We start from the raw sequence: 24,259 nt of genomic DNA, 5'->3' as shown, positions 1-24,259 counted from the left end.
TCCATTTTTTGTTATAACCGATAACTCATCTACGTTTCGATGTTCTACATTTTAAGAAGAAATGATAACGACCATCATATCATTGAATAATTGAGCATGATGTTGTCGTTTTATATACTATTTCTAGTATTCGGAATACCTTGGACGTCACCTACAACAATTAAAAGTCAAAATGGCTTTACACCATGTGAATTCTATCCGGACTGTCAGTGTAACAAAGACAACGAATCGTCGCTTTATATTGCAGATTGTTCAGGGCTAAACATGACACAAATACGGAAATTTCCGAATATAATTGTGAAACTAACACTCCGAATGAATAGTTTAAACGAGGTTAAAAACGGTACATTTTTTGAAAACAGGCTTCTGAGAACATTGGATCTTTCCTTCAATAGTATAAATACACTTTGGCCATCATCCTTCATCGGATTGGAACAGTTGACAGAACTCGACCTCCAACAAAATAGTCTCAGTAGGAAAAGTTTAACATACAGTGTATTTGCCAGTTTTCAAAGCTTGGTTTATTTGAATTTGAAAGGAAACTTTTATCAAGAATTTCAACCTAATATATCCTCCTTAGTGCGTTTGAAAACGTTGAAAATGGATTTTGCATATAAAGAGACAACTATTCTAGGTAAACAGCTCAGTAATCTGAAACGGTTAATGCGTCTAGATTTATCCGGGTTTACAGGAAATTGTTCAATTATTCATTTGACACCACAGACATTTCAGTATTTACCACAGATTCATCATTTAAATTTATCTATGTGCAAAATAAAATCAGTGCAGAAAGGTACTTTTGATAAAATGAAAAATATTATCTCCCTTGATTTATCAGGAAATACATGTTTAAAATTTCAAGTCTTAGAAAATGTTACGATCGATCTTCAGTTTTCCGCAATTAAAATTCTAAAATTAAACAAAATTCATAAGGTTTTTGATATGAACACATATTTACAAACATCTCATATCAGACATCTGAACAACACGGCTATCGAAGAATTTCATTTGGACAGCAACCGTCTGCAGCAAATAGAATCTGGAGCTCTGAAATATTTCCCCAAAACATTAAAATATGTATCAACAAGAGATAACATGTTTTCTATAGGACCGTACCTGTATGACCTGATGTCCATGTCAATAGAACTTTTTGACATTTCCGATATGTTTAAAGCTCACAAGGAAGATCGTCACCCCGAAACATGCAACATGAACTTTGTATGTACCTGGCATAGAGAGGCTCAATATAATGAAAATCAGAATATACAGATGAAAGAACTATTGTTTGAAAGCGGACAACATTACCATGATGACAATGCTGTTACCATCATACCTATACCATATAGACTAAAAACATTGCGTTTTAGATCTAGTGACTCCAAATATAAGATAGCGGCAGTAACTTTATCCAATAATAAACTAGAACGTATTGATGTGAGTAACAATATCTTATCACAATTGATTGGTCCTTTAAAAAATACTAAGAATTTGAAATACTTAAACCTATCTTCAAATGTGTGCTCCAACATTTCGACATTCTTCTTTAGTCCCGACTTTAACAAATTAGAGGAACTATTGTTGGGAAATAATTTGTTAGGTCTTGTGTTACCGTCCGATACCTTCGGACAAATATTCCAAAATTTGCTCAATTTAAAAAAACTTGATTTATCTGAAAACAGGATTTCCATTTTGCCTAATCAGATTTTCAAATCTCAGAGAAAGCTTGAAATTTTAGATCTTAGTTCTAATTTTTTAGAAAAAATCGATTTCAAATTATCTCATTTGTCACATCTATCATACCTAAATTTAAGAAATAACCTTCTTACATTTATCGATAGTCATACGATTCTTGGGATAAATCATATAGTAAATATGAGTAAAAATCTTTCTATAAACCTGTTAGAAAACAGACTGGTTTGCACATGTAGCTCTGAGAGTTTTATAAAATGGATTGGTAGTACAAGTGTGCAACTTGTTAATAAATATCATACCTTTTGTCAATTATCAACTGGAAAACGTATCCTTATGATAAACATCCCAGAAATTTACAAACGTTTAGAAAAAGATTGTACATCCTATGAAGTTCTAATTTCTGTACTAGTTGTTACAATTCTTCTATTTTTCATTGTTCTTATCTTGGGTTTTAGCTACCGATTTCGATGGAAGCTAAGATACTTTTACTATATGGTGAAAATTAGATCTCGAAGTAAGATACCACAAATCGACGAAGATGAAAATGAATACATGTATGACGCATTTGTGTCTTATGCAGATGAAGATCGATTATTTATTCATACACAGTTACTTCAAACACTGGAAAAAGAAAATGGTATCCGTCTATGCTTACATAAGAGAAACTTTTTACCCGGAAATGATATAGCTACTAACATTACTTCAGCTATTCACAATAGTCGTAAAACTATTGTCATCATGACTTACCATTATCTAAAGTCTTACTGGTGTATGTTCGAGTTTAATATGGCGAGAATGGAGAGTATTTACGAACGCAATAACGAAAATGTACTTTTCCTTGTGGTCTTTGAGCAAATATCTGCTCGTGATTTTCCTTTGCATATTTTAGAAGTCGTTCAATCCCAATCGTACATAGAATTCCCAAACGACGAGCAAGGGGATGTTGTATTTTGGCTGCAGCTTGTTACTGCACTGAAATAATTTTTGAAAATAAGTGTTTAAGAATCAATAAATGATTTTGTGTTAGGTGAACCTCTGATTTAATAAACATAGTTGAATAAAATAATGTATGAAAACAAGTATTTGTGTTCACAGCTGCTTTATTGTTTATGTTTATGAAACTTGAAAGACAACCAAATATGCATATATTTGGGTATAAATAAAACATCAGATACATTCACACTCACATAGCTCTTTAAATTTACTTGTCTGTTAAAGCTCATCTCACATCTATGCATAAAAAAGCTCAAACTTAGTTTGAATAAAGAAAATCGCAGTACTAGCAATTTAAGGTATCTAAATGCATGTTCGGCGTAATGCATTTTCAGATCCCAACTATTCATATTGTACTCAAAACTGCTATATTAATTACTGGTATATACGAATATATCTAATAGACAGGTAAACAAGCCAGGAGGCTGTAGTTCGACAAATGGCGGACCCTGTGGTATGGGCTTTGCTCATTGTTGAATGCCGTACGGTGACTTAAATATTTTTGTTGTAGTGTGCACTTGAATCTTAATGTCAATTTTAGCAGGTTCCATGGTCTATTCGATGTACAAGGCAAACATCTACAATAGAAGAAAAATAGAAAAAGTAAGAAATTTGTAGAATCTTTTTTTTTTTGGAAAAAATGATTATTTCCTTTTTGTAAATAGATATAAGAAGATGTGGTATGAATTGTTTATGTGTACAGGTAAATCATGTCTCTTCTGGTCGTACAGCGCTTCATGTGCATAGGTCTTATTTACCTTTGCCTTTTCAGATTTTCGGGTATGAGCGTTCGTGATTAAGGTAAATCGGACGCAACAAGTTCATAGTGTTATTTACATTTACAGTATGAACCTAAAACATTTGCTACTTAAACATTTATCATTAAACAAACTTATTTTATGTTTATGCACACCTTTCGTTTTTCTGGAGAAAGGAATACATAAAATTGAGAATGGAAATGGGGAATGTGCCAAAGAGACAACAACCCGACCATAGAAAAAACAACAGCAGAAGGTCACCAACAGGTCTTCAATGTAGCGAGAAATTCCCGCACCCGGAGGCGTCCTTCAACTGGCCCCTAAACAAATATATACTAGTTCAGTGATAATGAACGCCATACTAATTTCCAAATTGTACACAAGAAACTAAAAATAAAATAATAACATGTATGGAAGTGTAGAGGACCTGATTATGTCTGTAAATATTTTAAGCACTGCAAATGATAAAACATACCAGAATAAACTCTGCAAATACCACTTCTAGCAAGAATATTAAGTATGTAGCAGAGTGTGATGTTCTCATTCAATCGTGCTGTAATAATATAATTTGATCCAGTTTCATGTATTGGTTAAATTTCAAGCGAGTTCAAAGTGTTCTAAATAGATCATAATTCTGAAAGTTCCATATCTCCATGTTGATACAATATATCTGGGTCTATTCCTATCATGATTTCGTTGATAAAGGATTGCTGATTACAAGAAAGATATTGAACCAAGGCTAGGCTAGGTTGTAATCACCCATCCAAATATATACGGACAGCTACATAAAAATAAACCTAATGTTTGTCAATAACTCGTCATTCATACCTGAAGAAGAAATGCCGCTACAATCATTCCTATGACAACAACAGAGAAAGGCAATTTAAATGGTGAATGATTCAGTTTCTTCTGTGTTACCCTCTGAATAATCTGTATCTTCTTTTGTGTGTATGGAGGGTACCGTATGCTAAATGAATAAAAACAAAGCTAAAATGTTTTGATATAAATTAATAAAAAAGTATAAATAATTATATCGAACTCAAAGGTTAATTTAAAAAAAAGAAAAAAAGAAATCCATAACAACTGACAGATCAAACTTAAGTTCAAGCTTCTTATTTCTCCCACCATTATCGGGGAATTTTTAAAATGGTTTGGTCATTTGTAGTATTAGTTTTCGTAAAGAAAAATCATTTACATGAATAAGGATTTCCAAGTATATGCCATGCATCAATATAATATAAACGATCTCTTCATACTCTTTGCCTTTTTAAAACTATGTTTTTATCTTGTCTGTGACGATAACTGTAACATGAGAAACATTCCGTGTTATAGCCGTAGTCATACATAGTAGTACTTGTATATCCTTGACAATTTCTGAACATGTGCAAATTTTGACCACGGATAAAAAAAAAACACATAGTAAACCTTATTTCACCGTATAAGAACGTACAAATCCGTTTTAGTCCCTTTCAGAATGGTATTTATACCCGTACTTATTCGTAGGGTCGATTGATTTCTACGGTTAGTTCCTGAGAACTATATGTATACGTATTAGAACAGTTACACCTCGTAATTGTTGAGGATACAAATTACAAAACGATTTGTAACAAGTTTGTCATGGAACAGCACGATTTCATTACGTATCAATACAGATAACTAGTGGTCAGCCAGGGTTCTAAAGGTATGTTTCTGTTTACTATGTTAGTTTCAGATGAATTTTTCAAAAGCAGTTAAACATCTACCTATTATGATTTTTATCACACACTACCAACTTCTTCAAAATAACTTTGGAGTCACATAATTATGGTTTTATTAAGATGCAACTGTTGAACCGTTTCGATTTGTACATACAAGTAAGTGTTCTTTTGGATTTTTTTTTATTTACATATATTTTATTGTTCAAAATGACAAATGGATTGCATCTGTTGAGATTTCATTGCATATTTTCATACATTGTGTTGTATTTCTGATATATGACTCCTATATCTTCAATCAATGTCTCATATATAACAATAACATATTTCTGGTAATGATAACCACGTTGAACATGTTTTTTTCTATGAAAATAACAGTCAGCATTTTAAATGAATATACCTGAAACTGTGATTCATGAATAAGTACAAAATGTGCATTGATCAAATTTACCTCTGTAATCCTTCCAATATAAGTTCCCTCTCTAAGCAAGCTCTGTTATGACAAAAAGTGTCAAAGGTCAACTTGCCATGATAAGCTCCCATACCACTGTTCCCAACACCTCCAAATGGCAAGGTCATTACTAAAACATACAATATACACCATTCATTTTATTAAAGGATTAAACGCCAATCGACCAATTCCCTCACAAACAAATAGAAGGACTTTTATGATATGTAATGTGAGTGACTTGGTCCAGATTATACACCAATAAATTCCTTTAAAAAGGCGTTTAATCCTTATAATTCTTTAAAATTGGAAATAGGGAAAAAATGTTTCCACACTCGTAACCTCTATCCCACGTAAGTTGTGTATATTTGTGTCATTGTATAGGCCTGGCGCATGAATTAATTTGTTGGCTTACGCAAAAATATGAACTGCATGACATTTGCAATCTGATAAAAATAAACTACAAAAACTCTTATTATCATTTAAACGAATCTATTTGTTTTTGTGATTTAATTTAAAGATTCACTTGCAGTGAAATAATTTTTGTTAACGTCGGTGTTATTATCGCCGCCATCTTGTTTACATTGGTTACGAAAAGAAGTTCGGTCAACGTCGTCTTTCCAAAAATAACCAACGTCATGATCAACTACCGAAAGTCCTCTTGACCAATCATATCAACGTATTTTCTAATATGCAAATCATATAAGAATTATATATTTAAAAATCATCAAATAAAAATATTTGCAGGTCAATTTATATTGTGTACTAATATTTGTCTGTTTGTCTTTTTATTTTATTAGCCATGGCGTTGTCATTTTATTTTCGATCTATGAGTTTGACTGTTCCTCTGGTATCTTTTATATCAAACAAATGTGACAAACCGAAATAAAATACATGTTGTTTTCAGGTGATAGTATATAGTCCAATTGTAAGTTTAAAGCAATATTCACGATTTTGGATATAGTGTGATTCTATAACTGATTTTAACTTCTATAGCATCGTGTATTTACTAGCTTTACGTCGACTGAATATTCTTAAACACAATGGTTAAAGATATTAAATATTTGCAGTTACTGTAAGATAAATTGCATACATTAATTCAAAATCGTGATGATTCTTTTTTCTAGAAAATACCTTATATACATTCTATACCTCGATTTTTGAGTTACAGCAACACAATTAGATATATTCCAACGGGTACGGTAGGTTTGACATACCAAATTGATTAAAAACGATTCAGTGCACGACAATGAAACCAAGTTTAGTTGAAAGATTTGGAAAGGAAAATTCCAATCTATATGTAAACACAAAAAAAATATTCAACATACTAACCTCCAGCATGTAACATTGTATCATTGATTACTAGACCGCCACTACTCGTAGAATTCCTAAACTTGTCTTTCACTTTCTTATCATTTGAAAATATATAGATAGCCAGAGGTTTTTCCCTGTGAAAATATGCTCAGATATTTAAATCTAAAATAAAAAAAAAAAAAATACCGAACTCCAAGGAAAATTCAAAACGGAAAGTTCCTGATAAAATTGCAAAATCAAAAACTCCTATACATCAAACAAATGGAAAACAATTGTCATATTCCTAACCTAGTACAGGCATTTCCGTATGAAGAAAATAGGGAATTAAACCTGGTTTTATAGCTAGCTTAAACTCCCACAACTAATATAGTGGAAGATATTAGCAGGCAAAATCGAGGGAATTGTGCAAATGATGATACAAGCATGAAAATTACCACAAAGCATCATTATTATATACTTTTTAAGAAATTACTGTTGGCCATTAAAATAATATTTTTTTTAAGATGGCCACGGCCATTTTCTAAAATGGCCGTTTTCTGCAGTTTGAAAATACTGATTTTTCTGGAAAACTTTTCTTTGAACTTCTTTTAGTAAAAACCAATTATCAGGTTTGGCGGCTACCTTCCTTACATCACATATTTATTAAAAATGAATATTTGATATATCCAGTATTTGCGGATGCGCGAAAATGTTACAAAATTCTTTCAAAAACATTTGAACTATTTACCATATATTTAGTATTTTTGGATTTCTAATGATATTATGAATTGGTTTAATAACATTTTTCAAGGTTATGCTACACATGTGTTTAACACTTTTGCGCATGTGCAAACTATTTATAGACATCAACAGCGATTTGTATGCACATCCAGGCAATTCTCAGGTATTCGATGGATAAGGCAATAATGTGGTGAATCCCGGAGAAACATCAATTGTAACTGCAGATCAGCCACTTTTGGAAATGCCTAAGCAAATTCAATGGGGATGGCCTGATTTTTACGGAAAAGATAAGTGTATCGTCATGTTTGGTGGATTGCAAATTGAAATGACTTGTTATAAAACTCTGGGTGATATATTACGTGATAGGGGATGGAAATGTTGTCTTACTGAAGCCAATATTGCAACAATTATGTATGTTCAAATGTACCTAGGACTAGACAGGCGCATCAGACAACTGCATGTATTTTGCTTGAACTGTTAATTTCGGATTATGAAATCTAAACTCAGAAAGTGTAGTTATGTCATGACTCTGTGACGTTAATGATTTAAAAGACTGGTGTATAGAGTCATCTCGACCACAGTTTCATTCCTGGCGTTCAATTATAAATTAAGAACTTCTTCTGATTTTGGTATTATGCTCATTTCATGAGTGAGTGTTCGTACTTTACAAACAGTCCATATAAAGCATGATAGCGTATTGTTTTAGGTCTTGATCGTGTAAATTATGCTCGATCGTTACCGACCATCTCCAAGATATGACTTCCCTTCACAGGTGGTAATGGAATTTGAAAATGATAATTTCACTGTACGCAAGTCCAGCAAATTTCTTTCTAATAAAGCAATTGATCAGGCACAAAAACAGAATAATGCAATTGTGAAGGGCGATGTTGGTGCCATATGATTAATCGAAGATCAAACTTAGACAAATGGATGGTAGCTGGACCAGGAGTCAGTATACTAGAAGATGAATTTGAAAGATCTTGTGGTTTGGGTCATTCGATAACAGATGAACGACATAATGAAGACTCTGCGAAAACACAAAACGGTGTCTTTAACAGCTTTACAGACTTTTTAAAGTGATGAACTAGTTTGGAAATTCATTTCAAGAAGATCGTCAGATTTGCAAAAAAAATACTCCATTTAGGATACTGTTGAACAGGTAAGATATGTAAATAAACTCCAAGATATTGGTCCAAACAATACGAAGATCTTTTGAAGCAAATGCAAATGAAGGAGAACCTGCTTTTTATAACCAAATTAAAAATAACAACGTCTTATTTTGGCCGCAAAATGAAACTGGAAACGTCTTTGTCAAAAACAAAGCTAGAGAACCTAAAAAGTGATTGCGATATATTTTCTAAACTTTCCAGTTCTTTTCACAGTAGACAGTTTTACTTGGAATATTTCTTTATCCATAAAAACCAAACTTCCCCTCCGTCTTTATCTCAGGATGTTTCTTGAAATAGTGGTATTAAATTGCTGCAAATGGGTTTACTTGAAATATTCTGCGATTTTCTGATCCAAAGTCGGACGCATTTATCGATGGTTGGATAGCAATGGTTAATTCCAGGTCACAAAGTTGGGCAAAACTATTTGATGATTATGCAAATGATGTCATACTGCCTTACATAAAATCTTGCATCGATAAGTATTCAAGAGTAGACATTGTATTTGATGTTTACTAAATGAATAATTTAAAGACTGTGACAAGACAAAGGCAAGGTTTTTGTGCCAGATAGAAATGTGTTGGTTCTGGTAGAACACCAAGGGTTTGGAGTAGTTTTCTCTGTGAAGATGACAACGAAACGAAATTGTTCAAGTTTCTTGCTGACAAAATTGCTTCTTAAGAGACTAATAATTATAGTATAACTAATCGCCGTATTTGAATATCAAAAATAAGACAACGCGTGACCGAACGACGCATGGATTAAACGAGTGCGCAGCACGAGTTTAATCCATAGCGGCGTTCGGTCAAAAGTTGTCTTATTTTTGATATTCAAATACGGCGATTAGTTATTCTTTTTATTACATTGGCAAATGGCTTTTTTTTATGAAATTAATGTAGAAAATGTAAGGAACTATATCTTTTTCCTACGCATTGACAATTTGTTTTTATCCGACGTTATCGACGTCTTGACAACGCCTATTGTTGTATGACGTCAGAGAGTGAAATAACCACGTTTATTTCACATGTGAAATTATCGGATTTTATCTATCTGGGAAATCAATGTAATTCATTGCAACCAATGTAATAAAAATATATATGTTACTCATGGTGAAAATATTCTTTGCAATTTCAATTAGGATACTTCCTATCTACCCCTTGTAATCATGAAGAAGCAGATACACGAATGTTTGTCCATGTTCGGCATGATTATGAAAAGTGTTGTAAAATGTTATTTTAGGTAGTACTGACACATATGTAATAGTATCAAGAATTACAGCAATCGAAAACTAGGTAGAACACATTGTGGATAGGTTATGGAAGGAATAAAGACTTTTGATGGTTTCCTGTACGTGACATATCAAATGCGTTTGGTCCTTGTGTATCTGCTCTTCCTTTCGCCCATGCATGTAGTGGATGTGACACTTTGTCGAATTGTCGTAGGAAAGGGAAGAGGTCAGCTTGGCTAACAATGGAAGGTTTTTCAGATGTAAAGGACGTTTTTGTTGGTTTAAGTATTAAGCGAGGCACGATGTGAATTGTTTGCCAGGAAGCAGCGGCATTGTGATGCAATTCCGTCAACAAGAGGTTCTTTTCCAGAGCACATCAAAAGAGAATTTAATCAAAGAGGAGTTGTTTGGGCTCAGCCTGATTCATGTATTCGCGACAGGTACATGTACCAAGTCATGAACACTGGGGTTGGATGACAAAAAGAATCAATGACAGTTGGAAACCGAAATGGACTTCTGTGACTGCCGTTGTATCCTCGTGTCAGGAACCTTTGAAATGCGGAGGCAAAAATCCAGCTGTGTTGGTACCTGTAAATGCTACCGTTCTGGCCTTCCTTATACGGGTTGTTTAGCTGTCAGATAATTATAAGATAAGCAACCTGTCTTTCTAACCAAACTTGGCATTAAAACTTAACAAAGAGTGTTATTACTTGTTAAGTTGATGGAAATTATGAAAATATTTTCTACGTATTTGCCTCCATTTTGGAACCGGAAATCACTATTTTTCTTCATTGTTTTATCGTACTTAGGAACTGTTTTGAATATTTTATCATAATTTACATTGGATTTTACATATAACACACCTTTCAAAGGATTAACAAATTATTGCCAATTTGTAATGACGCCATTTCCAAAATGTGTGGTGGCCATCTTGAAAAAATGATTTTTTTTCTGGCCAGCAGCGGATTTTTTATAAGTATCATTTAGTCAAACTTTATACCAAATTTCATGCTTGTATCACGATTTGCACAATTATGTCCATAATATATCCCACTAATATAGGATATTTTGAGTACTTGATATTGAAATCACTTCTAATTTCTCAAATTTATTTAAATCAAAAATATTTGGTATCTCATTTAACAGTGTATCTTCACTCAATCTTGACAATTTGTCTTGTCAATTTTAACTTTGGTTATCTGCTTTTCATTGTATGGTTCCCACTGACAATTTATTATACCATACCACACTTGTATTAATTATTTAAGTCGTTCTGATATCCAGTTATTTACGGAAATAATCCACTGGTCGTAGTCGAAATTTTATCCTTTTGTCAATTTCCTAGATTGTACCATCGGATATGTTTACTTAAAACTAGCAAACCCGACGGGTGCAAAACGTTACCAGTCCCTTATTACGAAAGCTTTGGGCTGATTAGCCTGATACATTTGTTTTTTTTTTTTGTCTGTTTTTTGTTGTGTCCTCCTTTTTCGGACAAGGTGCTGTCTTTTAAATGGAACTAATGGTAAATAAACTCATCATAGATAGCAGGACTAAATTTAGTATATACGCCAGACGCGCGTTTCGTCTACAAAAGACTCATCAGTGACGCTCGAATCCAAAAAAGTTAAAAAGGCCAAATAAAGTACGAATTTGAAGAGCATTGAGAACCAAAAATCCTAAAAGTTTAGCCAAATACAGCTAAGGCGATCTATGCCTGAGGTAGAAAAGCCTTAGTATTTCAAAAAATTCAAAAATTTGTAAACAGTAAATTTATAAATATTACCATATCAATGACAATTCATGTCAGCACAAAAAGTGCTGACTACTGGGCTTGTGATACCCTCGGGGAAATAAATCTCCACCAGCAGTGGCATCGACCCAGTGGTTGTAAATAAGCTCATCATAGATACCAGGACTAAATAGTAAATACGCCAGACGTGCGTTTCGTCTACAAAAGACTCATCAGTGACGCTCGAATCCAGTTAAAAAGGCCAAATAAGGTAAATGATAACCCGCTTTGTATCTTTTTTTCTTTTTCTTTTTATCTTATGTCTTTTGCCAGTCACATTTCATGTCTCTTCTGTATTATCTGTCTTTAATATTCCAATCAAGAACATACATTTCAATCATCATCAATGATTTTAACAGTCTTAACCCAACAGAACAAAAATGAACCAACAAATTTATAAACCATGCATGACAAGCATAAACAAGAATGTGTCCATAGTACACGGATGCCCCACTCGCACTATAATTTTCCATGTTCAGTGGACCATGCAATTGGGGTTAAAACTTTAATTTGGAATTAAAATTAGAAAGATCATATCATAGGGAACATATGTACTAAGTTTCAAGTAGATGTGACTTTAACTTCATCAAAAACTACCTTGACCAAAAACTTTAAGCTGAACTTCTCAATTTCATTTTCTATGTTCAGTTGACCATGAAATTGGGGTAAAAACTATAATTTGGCATTAAAATTACAAAGATCATATCATGGGGAACATGTGTACTATGTTTCAAATGGATTGGACTTCAACTTCATCAAAAACTACCTTTACCAAAAACTTTAAGCTGAACTTCTCGCTTTCATTTTCTATGTTCAGTGGACCATGAAATTGGGGTAAAAACTATAATTTGGCATTAACATTACAAAGATCATATCATGGGGAACCTGTGTACTAAGTTTCAAGTGGATTGGACTTCAACTTCATCAAAAACTACCTTGACCAAAAACATTAACCTGAAGGTGGACGAACGGACGCACAGACAAACGAACGGACGGACGGACGAACGAACGAACGGAGGCACAGACCATAAAACATAATGTCCTTCTACTATCGTAGGTGGGGCCTAAAAAGTCGTTGTTGGAAAACTCAATTGGATTTGATGACCAATTTCAATGATACATTTATAGGAACATACAGACGCGGACTTCTCTTGAACTGAATTTTAATGTGCGTATTGTTATGCGTTTACTTTTCTAAATTGGCTAGAGGTATAGGGGGAGGGTTGAAATCTCGTGAACATGTTTAACCCCGCCGCATTTTTTGCGCCTGTCCCAAGTCAGGAGCCTATGGCCTTTGTTAGTCTTGTATTATTTTTAATTTTAGTTTCTTGTGTACAATTTGGAGTTTAGTTTGGCGTTCATTATCACTGAACTAGTATATATATATTTGTTTAGGGGCCAGCCGAAAGACGCCTCCGGGTGCGGGAATTTCTCGCTGCATTGAAGACCTGTTGGTGATCTTCTGCTGTTGTCTGTTCTATGGTCGGGTTGTTATCTCTTTGACACATTCCCAATTTCCATTCTCAATTTTTTTTTCTCAATTTAACAACGCTGTAAATTAAGTACATCAGAACACACACACTTCAATTGTATATCTATTTACGAATTAACATCTAATATTGTCGTTATAAAAGCTTTAGTAGTGCGCTGACTTTTTTGTCGATTGTTAACATAGATAGAAGTCGAAAAGGAAGGTAATTTGATTTTGACGCGCGTCTGGCGTACTAAATTATAATCCTGGTACCTTTGATAACTATTGACAACTAATTTTTTTGCCAAACCTATGTTATTTTGCTATCGGTAAATAAAAGGTTTCCCTCAGTTCAACAAATAATGAATATCCCCTTGTAACTGGTAGAGTAAGCGTTTAACCCGCTCAAAAAATGACCAAAAAACCAAGAAAAAAATTGTGTCGCAATTTTGAGTCTTCACATTCTATTTATTATTATAAACACTGACCTTCCATGCGTAGAAATACCTCGCCTTCCGATGAAAGCTGAGCTTTATATACTATAATTTTCTTAAAACACCTTTTGTGATTATAATCTTGCTTTGAATTATCTATTATTTTAATGCAAAAATTTTGTCGATGTTTTGATTTTAATTCTGATTTTCAATTCCGGATAATCCTGTCATTGCAGACGTTTATTTCCTCTTCTATGCTACACATATGTATGTTTTTACTGTGTGAATGTATGTTATTTGAAGATACTTGTAAATGAAGATATATTGCTTGAAAATATATAATACCAAAAGAATAAAAATCAGTCAACTAACCCATTTACAAGAAATTCGATAGCTTCATCCTCGTTGTTCACTTGTATTATTGGCAGGACAGGTCCAAACATCTGTTTTAAAAACATATTTAGTTGCATTAACACTTGTGTATATTGGTTTTTGAATAAGGCAATGGGAATATGCAACATAAATATGCACAGTTAATATATAGACCTTTTTTGGGGCTTTATGATTTCTGTAATGTTCAGTACTTTTAAGTACGATACCGTTTAATTAAATTTTCTGTGATGTAACTTTTGAAATAATTTTAAATTCAGAAATGCATCTCCCTCATACATAGTTTTGAATCCTTGTCTTGGTTTGGTAATACTTTTTTAGTTTAGTGTAAATATATCAGAAATCAACGTTTATATTGAATTTCATACAATTCGGATTAGAGCATCACTGAAATGACATTATTTGTCAAAATTCCAATCTGATGGTGCAACATTGGTGCGTTAATATCATTCATATAGTTAGTTCGAAAGCGTTTAAAAAAAGTTATAACTGTTTCTTATTTCTATTTCGAATTGTTTGTTTTATTTTCTGACATTTAACTCATATACCTCTTCCATCATAGCAGGATCTGTAAACTTGACATCTTTTAAAACTGTTGGTGACACGTAATTTTCATTCTCATTTGTTATCCCACCAATAGCTATGTTGTCTTTACTGCTATCAATAATCTGTTTCACTCGTCTTAAATGTAAGCATTAAAACGGATATTTACAAAATGTGTATGTTAATGAAAACCATTTTAGTTTCGCTTTTTATAAATTGGTACAAGAAACTGTCGGAATGTTTTGTTATAAACAACAAAATATAGTATACTTTATTTGAAACTTCAACTTGGTGAAACCAGACCTATTAGTTTTCTCGTTTGAATAGTTTTACATTGTTATATGGGGGCCTTATATAGCTGACTATGCGGTATGGGCTTTGCTCATTGTTGAAGGCCGTACGACGACCTATAGTTGTTAATGTCTGTGTCATTTTGGTCTCTTATGGACAGTTTTCTCATTGGCAATCATACCACATCTTCTTTTTTTTTTATCTATATTGAGCTTGATTTTGCAAATATACTTAATAAAGAAAAAAAATGATTCGTATGATTTTTTTATACCAAATTATAAAATTTATTTAAACATATGCAATTATATATTGAAAATGATTTCCATTTTGTTTGCTGTTTTATTAATTTATAATTACTAGTAACGTGGTAAATGTCATGCTAAAAAGGTAATGTCCTTAAAATTGCATAAAAATCATAATTACTGGAAATGTCTTTCATTTCCTAATCTGCCGTAACTGTCTGAGCTTGACGGGTCATCTTGGTAAAACTCATTTATTGTTACCTTCATTGCTTCAATCAACTTTTCCTGTAAATGTAAAGACAGAAGGGTGTAAATAAAGAGCACTTTACTGTTGTATACCATCTGTTTTACTCTTTAATGTTTCTATTTTCACAGAAGTCTACCGAACAGGATAGAGCTGTACAAATTTGAAAGCATATTTCTAAAGTAATTATTCATTTATTGTTTCATATAATTAGTCATAAACCTTAACCAGAACTGAATTTGTCATATTAAAGGTCGTTAATATAATATAAAACAAGTGAAACTGCGAGCTACTGCTCACTGATGATACCCCCGCCGCAAGTGGATAATATTAATAGTGTAAAAATATGCAAGTGTTCGGTAAACAGGAAGTTGTCGAGAGATGAATCTGAAAACGCATCACACGGTATAGCTGACTTATATAAATCCTGAAACCAAATTTCAGAAATCCTTGTATTGTAGTTCCTGAGAAAAATTAGACGAAAATTTTCAACTTGGCTATCATGTGTAAAATCATACAAGTGTTCGGTAAACAGGAAGTTGTCAAGTGATCAATCGGAAAACGCATCACACGGTATAGTTGACTTAGATAAACCCTGAAACCAAATTTTAGAAATCCTTGTATTGTAGTTCCTGAGAAAAATGCGACGAACAATATTCATGGGACGGACGGACTGATCGACGGACTGACGGACTGACGGAAGGACAGACAGAGGTAAAACAGTATACCCCCTTTTTTTTAAAGCGGGGGTATAAAAAAAGTATGCATATGATTTGGTCATTAATTATTTCGAAAATAAAAATTGAGGCATTTGTTTTAAGAATGCAATGCTCGTTAAAAATATATATAAAAAAATCCGAATTTCAACAAGTCTGAGTGCTCCACAATAACTTTAAGTAACAATTACGATTGTACAGATTTATCATAGACCATCACTTGGTGTCGACAAGCATATTCATAAAAAAAAATACTTTTGTCTATTTTTCAGATGTCAATTACCAACCACCATCCGTAAAATTATAAATAATCAGTTCCAGTCCAAGTAAAGTTAAGTTTAAAATAGCATGTAACTTGCATATTGTACCAATAAACAACACTTCTTACCTGAATGTCTTTCGTACACATGACATAATCAGGTGCTATACATGTCTGCCCTGCGTTTATAGTCTTTCCCCATAAAATCCTGTTAGCTACAGCTCTAAGGTCACAGTTTTTGTCCACATATACTGGACTTTAAAACAAGAAAAATAGTGTTATTAAACATACTGTATAAAGTATTATATATTGTAGTGGAAAACCTATTTATGTCTAAAAGTTAAAGATAGTTAAACAAGTAAATTTCAGTGCCGCCATACTGCCTTTATATACAATATACATGTATCTATTATTTCATTTTGTGTTTTAAATGTAATTAATGATTTTTGTTCTCTTGTCTCCTTCGTGTATGATTATCCTTATAATTCAGATGCTCATTATGTTCCTTTTGTGTATTTTTTCACGATTGTCAGATGTTTCAAAAACGAGTTTAAGACATTACTATGTACCTTATTCTTAATATCATATCAATTATAAACACATTTCATTCGTTTCTGTACAAAAGCATAATCTTACTACTGTAAGTTAATGCTTATAGAATTATTTGGAAGACTTTTATCAGAATTTTATTAAACAAGTAAGACAAAAACAACATTTTTGGTTAAACTTTTATGTTGGATTAACTATGCGTTGTTATCTGTTGGTGCTTATTAATTGTACCTGGATTAAGGTCTGTTCTATTATGATAGAGAGTTAACTATTTCTAGAGCTTCGGTCAGTTTAAGTATACGATTTTAGTTGTATCTATATACTATGCATTCATCAGCATTCACACATATTGGGACATATTAACGTATCAGGGACTTTTCAATCTGCTTTCTTGAATTTTTATATAATAAAGTTTGTTTAACATTTTTAATATGTAAAATAAGTGTCCTTAAGATTTGATTTTATCGAATGTTGTTAGAATTATAAAATCAACAGTATATTTGGAATTTTTGTAATTTTCAAACAATGTATTGAAGTTAAAAACCATTATAAGCTAGGAAGAAAAATACTTTTTGCCTCCAAGTTCTAATGTGACTGGAGTAAGGTATTGACTTGCAGCTGTCATGACCATCTTCCCTATAGACGTATTTCCTGTATAGAAGATGTAATCATATCTTTCCTTCAGTAAATCTGTTGTTTCTCCAGTACCTCCATTAACAACTTTTACACAATCCTGTGAAATTGATTAAAAAAGGAGAAGGTATTATAAAACCACAACACCCTTTCCAATCCGCTATTATCAATGTCTAATCACAAGACGTGACTCATTGAGGAACTTTTCAGGAGTTACAGATCGATTGTTGAATTCAACCCCTGTTTTTTCGAAGGCTTCGTGTCGCTTTTTTTAAAGTTTTCTATGTAATGTTTTGTTGAATGTTGATTGTCTCTTCATCCTGTTTACTATTGCTGTGGCGATGACTGTTTTTGTCGGCTTATGTTTTTTTGTCTGCTTTCCTTGTATCAGTTGATTGTCAAGTTGCCATGGGGGTATTGGGGAGTCAAAATATATCGTTCAAACCCACAGTACTAGTAAATGTCAGAAACCTAAAACATTGTTTATGAATATACACATGGTTCTGCAATGACATTTGAATTTGATGCAATTACATTTACATTAAAGGTTTCTTATTTTTCTGTACCTGCGCGTTTCGACAATAAAAATGAGTGCTGCTCGAGGTCAAAAAGGAGTAAAAGGTAGAAAAGTTAAAAATAAATAAGTTTGATGCATGTGTGTGAAATGATGAATAAAGGTTTATTCGTATTTTCTGCGAATTTATTAAATTTTCAAAAAGGAGAAGTTATTAACTATTGTATAGGTTCACATGCAACAATTACTATTTTGCGGGTCGCACTTTCCATCAGTGAAATAATTCAATTCATTCTAATAAGCGGTCAACTTACATTGTCCAAGTATTTTGGAACTATATGTTCTAACAGTTTTGATGTACTCCAAGAAATTCTAGAGGTCTTCAGCAAAACACAATTTCCTTGAACAATGAAGAATTAGAATTAAAAGAATATATCACAACAACCAGAAAGCACAAAACAAAATACTCACTACTTTTTTTTTTAAAGACAAAAGTCATCTCCATTGTTATAGTATTAACTGACTTCTTACATGCAATGATAACTCATTGAAATGAATATTTTGTCTCAATTTACCATTCTGAATTATGTCTCACGTTTTCTTGTTAAATTTGTTGAATTATCCATAAATATTCAAACATAACTCGACATGTTTTACTGAAGTATATTAGTAAAACGTAATCTTCTTCTTTTTTCATTTTAGTAAAATCTGAATATTTACCACATTAATATTTTCAATCTTCAAAGCATAGTAAGAACATACTAACATTAGAAGCTAAAAGCTAGAAATTGATTCATTTTGTTCACTAGCTTAATCGATCTCAATATGTCTGCCATAGCTGTGGGGCATGCATACCGTCTAAATAGGCTTTAATTGATATGTATTCGTATTTCTAAGAAAGAACTGCAACAGATGAAACGTGTCTGATTGAAGTGATTTCAATTTTATATTTTAGAAGTGAGAACATTATTAGATATTAATTAATGAATTGATAACCATACCTCCAGCTAAGGCACCAAACATTGGCATAAGTGTAAGCATAATTGGAAAATTCCAGGTTCCTATAATCAAAACTACGCCATATGGTTGTTTTTGTATGAGAGCTTTGTCCATTAAATTAACCAGTGGTTTCTGTACCTTTAGAATTAAAAATGTAAAATTAAGATGTAATCTAATTGGTTGTACAATTAATCATAGACCTAATATTTACTACTCAACATGGATTCATTATACGTTTGGAAACTTTTAAAGTTATATTAACTGACCTAAACGGGTATACTCTTGGCGTTGTATAACAGCTTTTAGTAGTATTTTGTTATCATAATCTCGAGTATAATTTGTTCTGGGGGTTAAATAACACTGTGCAAACGATAGCCAGATTAAAACAAGGAGAATATGTAGCTGAAGTTTACATTGATAATTCTGATATAATATTAGACTGGTATCTTTAATAATCAATTTTAAATTGTAACATTACATACCCGCTGAATCTGCATGGATATGAAGATTAATATAAATTTATTACATTACAATACTAATTTTATTCCCCCAAGGGTATCATCAGCCCTGTAGTCAGCACTTCTGTGTTGACATACATTATCATTGATATGGTTATAATAATAAATCAACTGTTTACAAAACTTGGAACTATTGAAATGCAAAGGCTTTCCTACTTCAGGATTAGATTACCTTTGTGGTTTGTGAAAACTTTTAGGAATGTTTGGTTCTCAATGCTTTTCAACTTCGTCTTTTATTTGGACTTTTTCACTTTTTTATTCGAGCGTCACTGATGAGTCTTTTCCAGAATAAACACGCGCGTCTGGCGCAAATATAAAATTTCAATCCTGGTATCTATAATGAGTTTATTTATATAGTAAATGCATGCAATAATGATACCTTTTGGGGTTTCATCCATTCTTTTAAATTATTCATCGTGTCAATCAAGTCATTTCTACACTGATCTATTTCAAAAAAGGCTTCGAAAGGAGGCTGCAAAATAAATCGGAATATCATTTCACACAAAGTATAATTCTGAAAACTAATTCGATTTAGAACGAATCGGTGATAGAATACTTGTTAATTTCGTCCAGAAAAAAGTGTATCAAAAATGTCCAAAATTTTACGACAAAAAGTATATCACAGGATATTAAACTACCACTAAAACTTTTTAGCCAAATACAAAGGATCAAAATTGTATTTGATATTTAATGTTACGTTTTCGGTTATTATTCATAGTGATGTACTACACGTAGTGCTCGTATGCATACACATTAATAACAGTTAATCTATTTCAATTACTATATAGTTTCTTATCATATATGTATTGTTGTTGTACATCGAATGTCCAATATTTGCCCTTTATTCAATATGTAAGAAGTGTCGCCATCAGTTTAGTCACTGTTATTAAAATTATGATAAATTAAAAACAAAAAATTGATACAATCCATTATGTCCAGTTGCATTGTAGGGAATATATGGATCAGTTGAGTTTTTGAACGATTTCTGCACCACTATTATTGAGATACCTATACCTATATTGTCTTTATGGCTTATCTAAAAATATATATTATCGTACCTTGTGCAAATCTTGTTTCAAAGATTTCATTATTTCTTCTTTGTTTTCGTCTAACAATTTTAGGACACCCCCTAACTGTTGTCTTCTCCATTCATATGATACAGTTTTACCCGTTCTGAAGGCATCTTTTAATCCCTTTACAATCTACAATTTATTGATATCATTATCAGGTTTAATGACCTGTTCTTTGTTCCATATATATTTTTTAGAATAATTTTAGTACAAATTATAGTAATGGTGCCAATTGTTCTGCACAATATGTACATTTCGTACATCTGACTGGTATGACGTTCAAGTAAGAAGTAGTAAATTAAATGCATTTAGAAGAAGAAGCAAAGTTAAACAGATAAAAAACTTAAACTGCCATATACTAGTTAATGAAAGTCTCCGTGTAAAAAATAAAAGGTGTCCGTGTAACACCCGTTAATGAACTGTACTTCTATAGTTCTGCTGTTATTCTTTAAATGTAAATTAAATGTATATTACCTCTGTGCAATTAGCCATTGGTTAGATATCAAAGAAGTATCTACAGGAATCCAAGCAACAGCAAACCAAACTTGACTATTGCTGTAACTTGGTATATTTGGTTGATACTAGCCCTTTCTAAACATGTGTCTTACTTTAGCATCTATCTAATAAAAAGCAAATAGATTTTTGACGTGTGTCTCGAATTATTGCGACCACACATATAAAACATTGTAAAAATAAAAGCGTTGTAAGTGGTTAGAAACAGAAGGCAGAAATACTTTGTGGTGTCTTGATCAAGACTTTAAATCTTAAATAAGTCAGTCGAAGTAATTATTATCGAAATAAAGTGACAAAGTTGTAAATAGATGAAATGACATTTTCCGTCCAATATCGCGGTTGATTTAAACGCTTTCCCATGAACTCGATCATACCAGCATATAGTTAGCAATAACACTTCTACTTTGTTTATGCATATGTATTTAATACGTTCTTATATATGCAAGCGCAAAACTGCGGGATGCTTACTGGTGAATAATTCCACATAAGGTTATACCAGTCTTATTTTTACTGGTAAATCATGAAATATGTGTGTAATCAATGTAAAAATGTTGGATTATTACAAACCCCACTATTGAAATTGAAATTCTACACATTTTTTCATAATTTCATATGGTAACGTTTTATAAAACATCAATTTCATAAAGCAGTGAGTATTCGTTTCCAAATTAGTCTTTGTTTACTCTTTGCTCATACATACACATAAAACTATACCACTTTCCAGATTAATAGAAATGTTATGTATATAAAATACACTAACAAATGCATTTCAACTTACTCAAATGATTCTGTTCAAAATGTGATGGTCTTGTTCGTTGGAAAATAATTGTCCAATGGAACTTATATTCTTCTTCCTCGTTTACCCGTGTTCAACAGTATGCTTCATATAAAACGGTAGTGTATAATCCATAAAAATGAAAATTTGAATGATCAACAATTTGCTTGTAGTCTAAATAGAAAAATATGGTACGTTGGTCTTTGACTATTGAAACGAGAAAAACTTGTAGAATACATATGCTTACATCACAACCGCTTCAAATGATGAATGGAGACAATTTGAATTTTTTATCAAGAGACCACAAACATTTCATGCATGCTTTAGACTCACTGAACATCACTAAAATCTCAATGATATGGATCTGAAAAAGTTTTACAGCTAAGATTTCTCAAAATTTCTCGATTACAGATGACAAATATCATTTGATACCAGCATTCCGGTTTTGTGTGTCGACATTCCAAACTCGTATTTAGATAAGCAATTTGCAATCAATTTTAACATTTTTGAAACAACAGGTGTTTAAGAGCATGCATATGGTGGGCACATCCTGACAGTCGCTATTTTTGTAGTTTCTGCCTTACTGTCAAGGTTATAAAGATAAACAGTAAAACTTAAATAAGTAAAAGTCTTCTTTTACGGTCAATAACCAGCTCCAAATGATTTCCGTATTGTTTTATATCTGTATTTATATTTTCTTTCTATCTATCAAAGTGTCTGCAATAAAACAATACAAAACTAAAAATCGTCTTCTAAAAGCAGTTACTCCTGTTAGGGGCCATGCTGTCTAGTTTTACTGATGATTTTTATCACTTAAAAAAACAAGGAATTGTTTATAATTAATTAAATTCCATAAAAACCTTTTCTGCATCCGCTATAGTTTCGATCTTTCAAATGTACAAAAATAAATGTATTATTTTTCAAGAGAAAAAACTCTTATCATGTGTCAATTGGTGATATATTTGTCAATCGGTTTATTTATGGAACTTTTTTAGTGAAAGGTTTAGCTTCTAAATTTATCGTTTAAGACAATTACTCGTGTAAGAGATATTTTGTGACATTTTGTAGAGCAGAATCTGCTTACCCTTCCGGAGCACATGCGACAATCCCCAGTTTTCGGTGGGGTACGTGTTGCTTACTCTTAAGTTTTCTATGTTGTGTCTTGTGTTTTATAATTTGTTTGTTTGTCTTTTTTTTTTTTTTTGTTATCCTTGGCGTTGTCAGGTTATCGATCTATGAGTTTGAATGTCCCTCTGGTATCTTTCGCCCCTCTTTGACAATTTCTTCCAGCTCAATGGTTTGGAAGATCTTATTGTATTAGTAATTGTTACTGTATAAAATTATCTTGGACTATCAAAATTTCATGATAATAACCACACACTGGGAAACTTGATCCAACGGACATTTAAGGGACTATAATTCAGAATTAATTGTACGACTTTTCTGTAACTTCTTTCTTATTATGTCAGTTTGTTTTGTTCACACATTGTTGTCAATATAATAGAATTTTATGCAACTGTCATACAACTGAGAGGTTCAGCTAGCTATAAAACCATGCAGTTTTAATCCACCATTTTCTACAGAAAATGCCCCATGTACCAAGTCAGGAATATGACAGTTGTTATCCATTCGTTTGATGTTTTTGGATTTTGATTTTGCCATTTGATAAGGGACTCTCTGCTTTGAATTTTCCTTGGAGTTCGGTACTTTTTGTTATTTTACTTATTGAGTTTAAGTTGACAGACAACAGACAACAGACACAAAGTCATAAGCATAGCTCACCTGCTCTTATGCCAGGTGAATTAAAAACAGGAGATGTAGTATGTTAGCTGTTGGGATTAACTATCAGTCAAATGGTGTACATGTAACAATTGTATACCACTGTTCAACCTTCAACAATTAATCTATGATTAATTAATTACATCCCCAAAAAAGTTATAAATGGATGAAACAGAGACAATGATATGATGTATCATAAAAAGATGCACACAACCTATAACAAAACAAAATACAGGAAGAGTAATAAAACATCAAATCTAATTTTTTTTAAATTTTCCTTTCAATGATATGCAGAGAGGTTTATAGTGTGTGTGTGCATGTGCTTTTATAATTAAAATTGGAACCTTTTTGGCTCTAAATATAGTATGTTCACCCTAAATAAAGATTATTCCGGGTTCAATTGTATATCAGGTTAAACAAAACACTTATAGATGGCTTTTGTTGCCTTTTCAAATTAGCAGACAGCATTTCAGAGTAAATGTAAAGACTGGGTAGTACACCTTGACCTATTCTA

The 24,259-nt window shown here is 32.3% G+C and overlaps 2 protein-coding genes across 2 annotated transcripts; one reads left to right on the top strand and one right to left on the bottom strand.

Annotated features, from left to right (window-relative positions):
• On the top strand, positions 1-2,761 carry LOC143082720 (toll-like receptor 4). The gene has a single exon (XM_076258550.1). It carries the CDS (start codon positions 97-99, stop codon positions 2,671-2,673), a length of 2,577 nt encoding a protein of 858 aa, XP_076114665.1. The 5' UTR covers positions 1-96; the 3' UTR covers positions 2,674-2,761.
• A 24-nt stretch (positions 2,762-2,785) lies between these two features.
• On the bottom strand, positions 2,786-22,314 carry LOC143082721 (aldehyde dehydrogenase family 3 member B1-like). Its single transcript, XM_076258551.1, has 15 exons — positions 21,970-22,314; positions 21,153-21,298; positions 20,667-20,810; positions 19,988-20,080; positions 19,093-19,228; positions 18,406-18,491; positions 17,514-17,677; positions 16,525-16,651; positions 15,358-15,461; positions 14,649-14,781; positions 14,083-14,153; positions 6,918-7,033; positions 5,589-5,718; positions 4,272-4,410; positions 2,786-3,263 (listed from the first exon to the last, which is right to left on the bottom strand). Exons 2-15 carry the CDS (start codon positions 21,168-21,170, stop codon positions 3,240-3,242), a joined length of 1,485 nt encoding a protein of 494 aa, XP_076114666.1. The 5' UTR covers positions 21,171-21,298; positions 21,970-22,314; the 3' UTR covers positions 2,786-3,239.
• Positions 22,315-24,259: the final 1,945 nt, after the last annotated feature.

This window comes from Mytilus galloprovincialis, chromosome 7 (assembly GCF_965363235.1).
Source record: "Mytilus galloprovincialis chromosome 7, xbMytGall1.hap1.1, whole genome shotgun sequence".
Classification (NCBI taxonomy): Eukaryota; Metazoa; Mollusca; class Bivalvia; order Mytilida; family Mytilidae; genus Mytilus; species Mytilus galloprovincialis.
The sequence above is the reverse complement of the archived record's forward strand: the minus strand, read 5'-3'. Positions and strand labels throughout refer to the sequence as shown.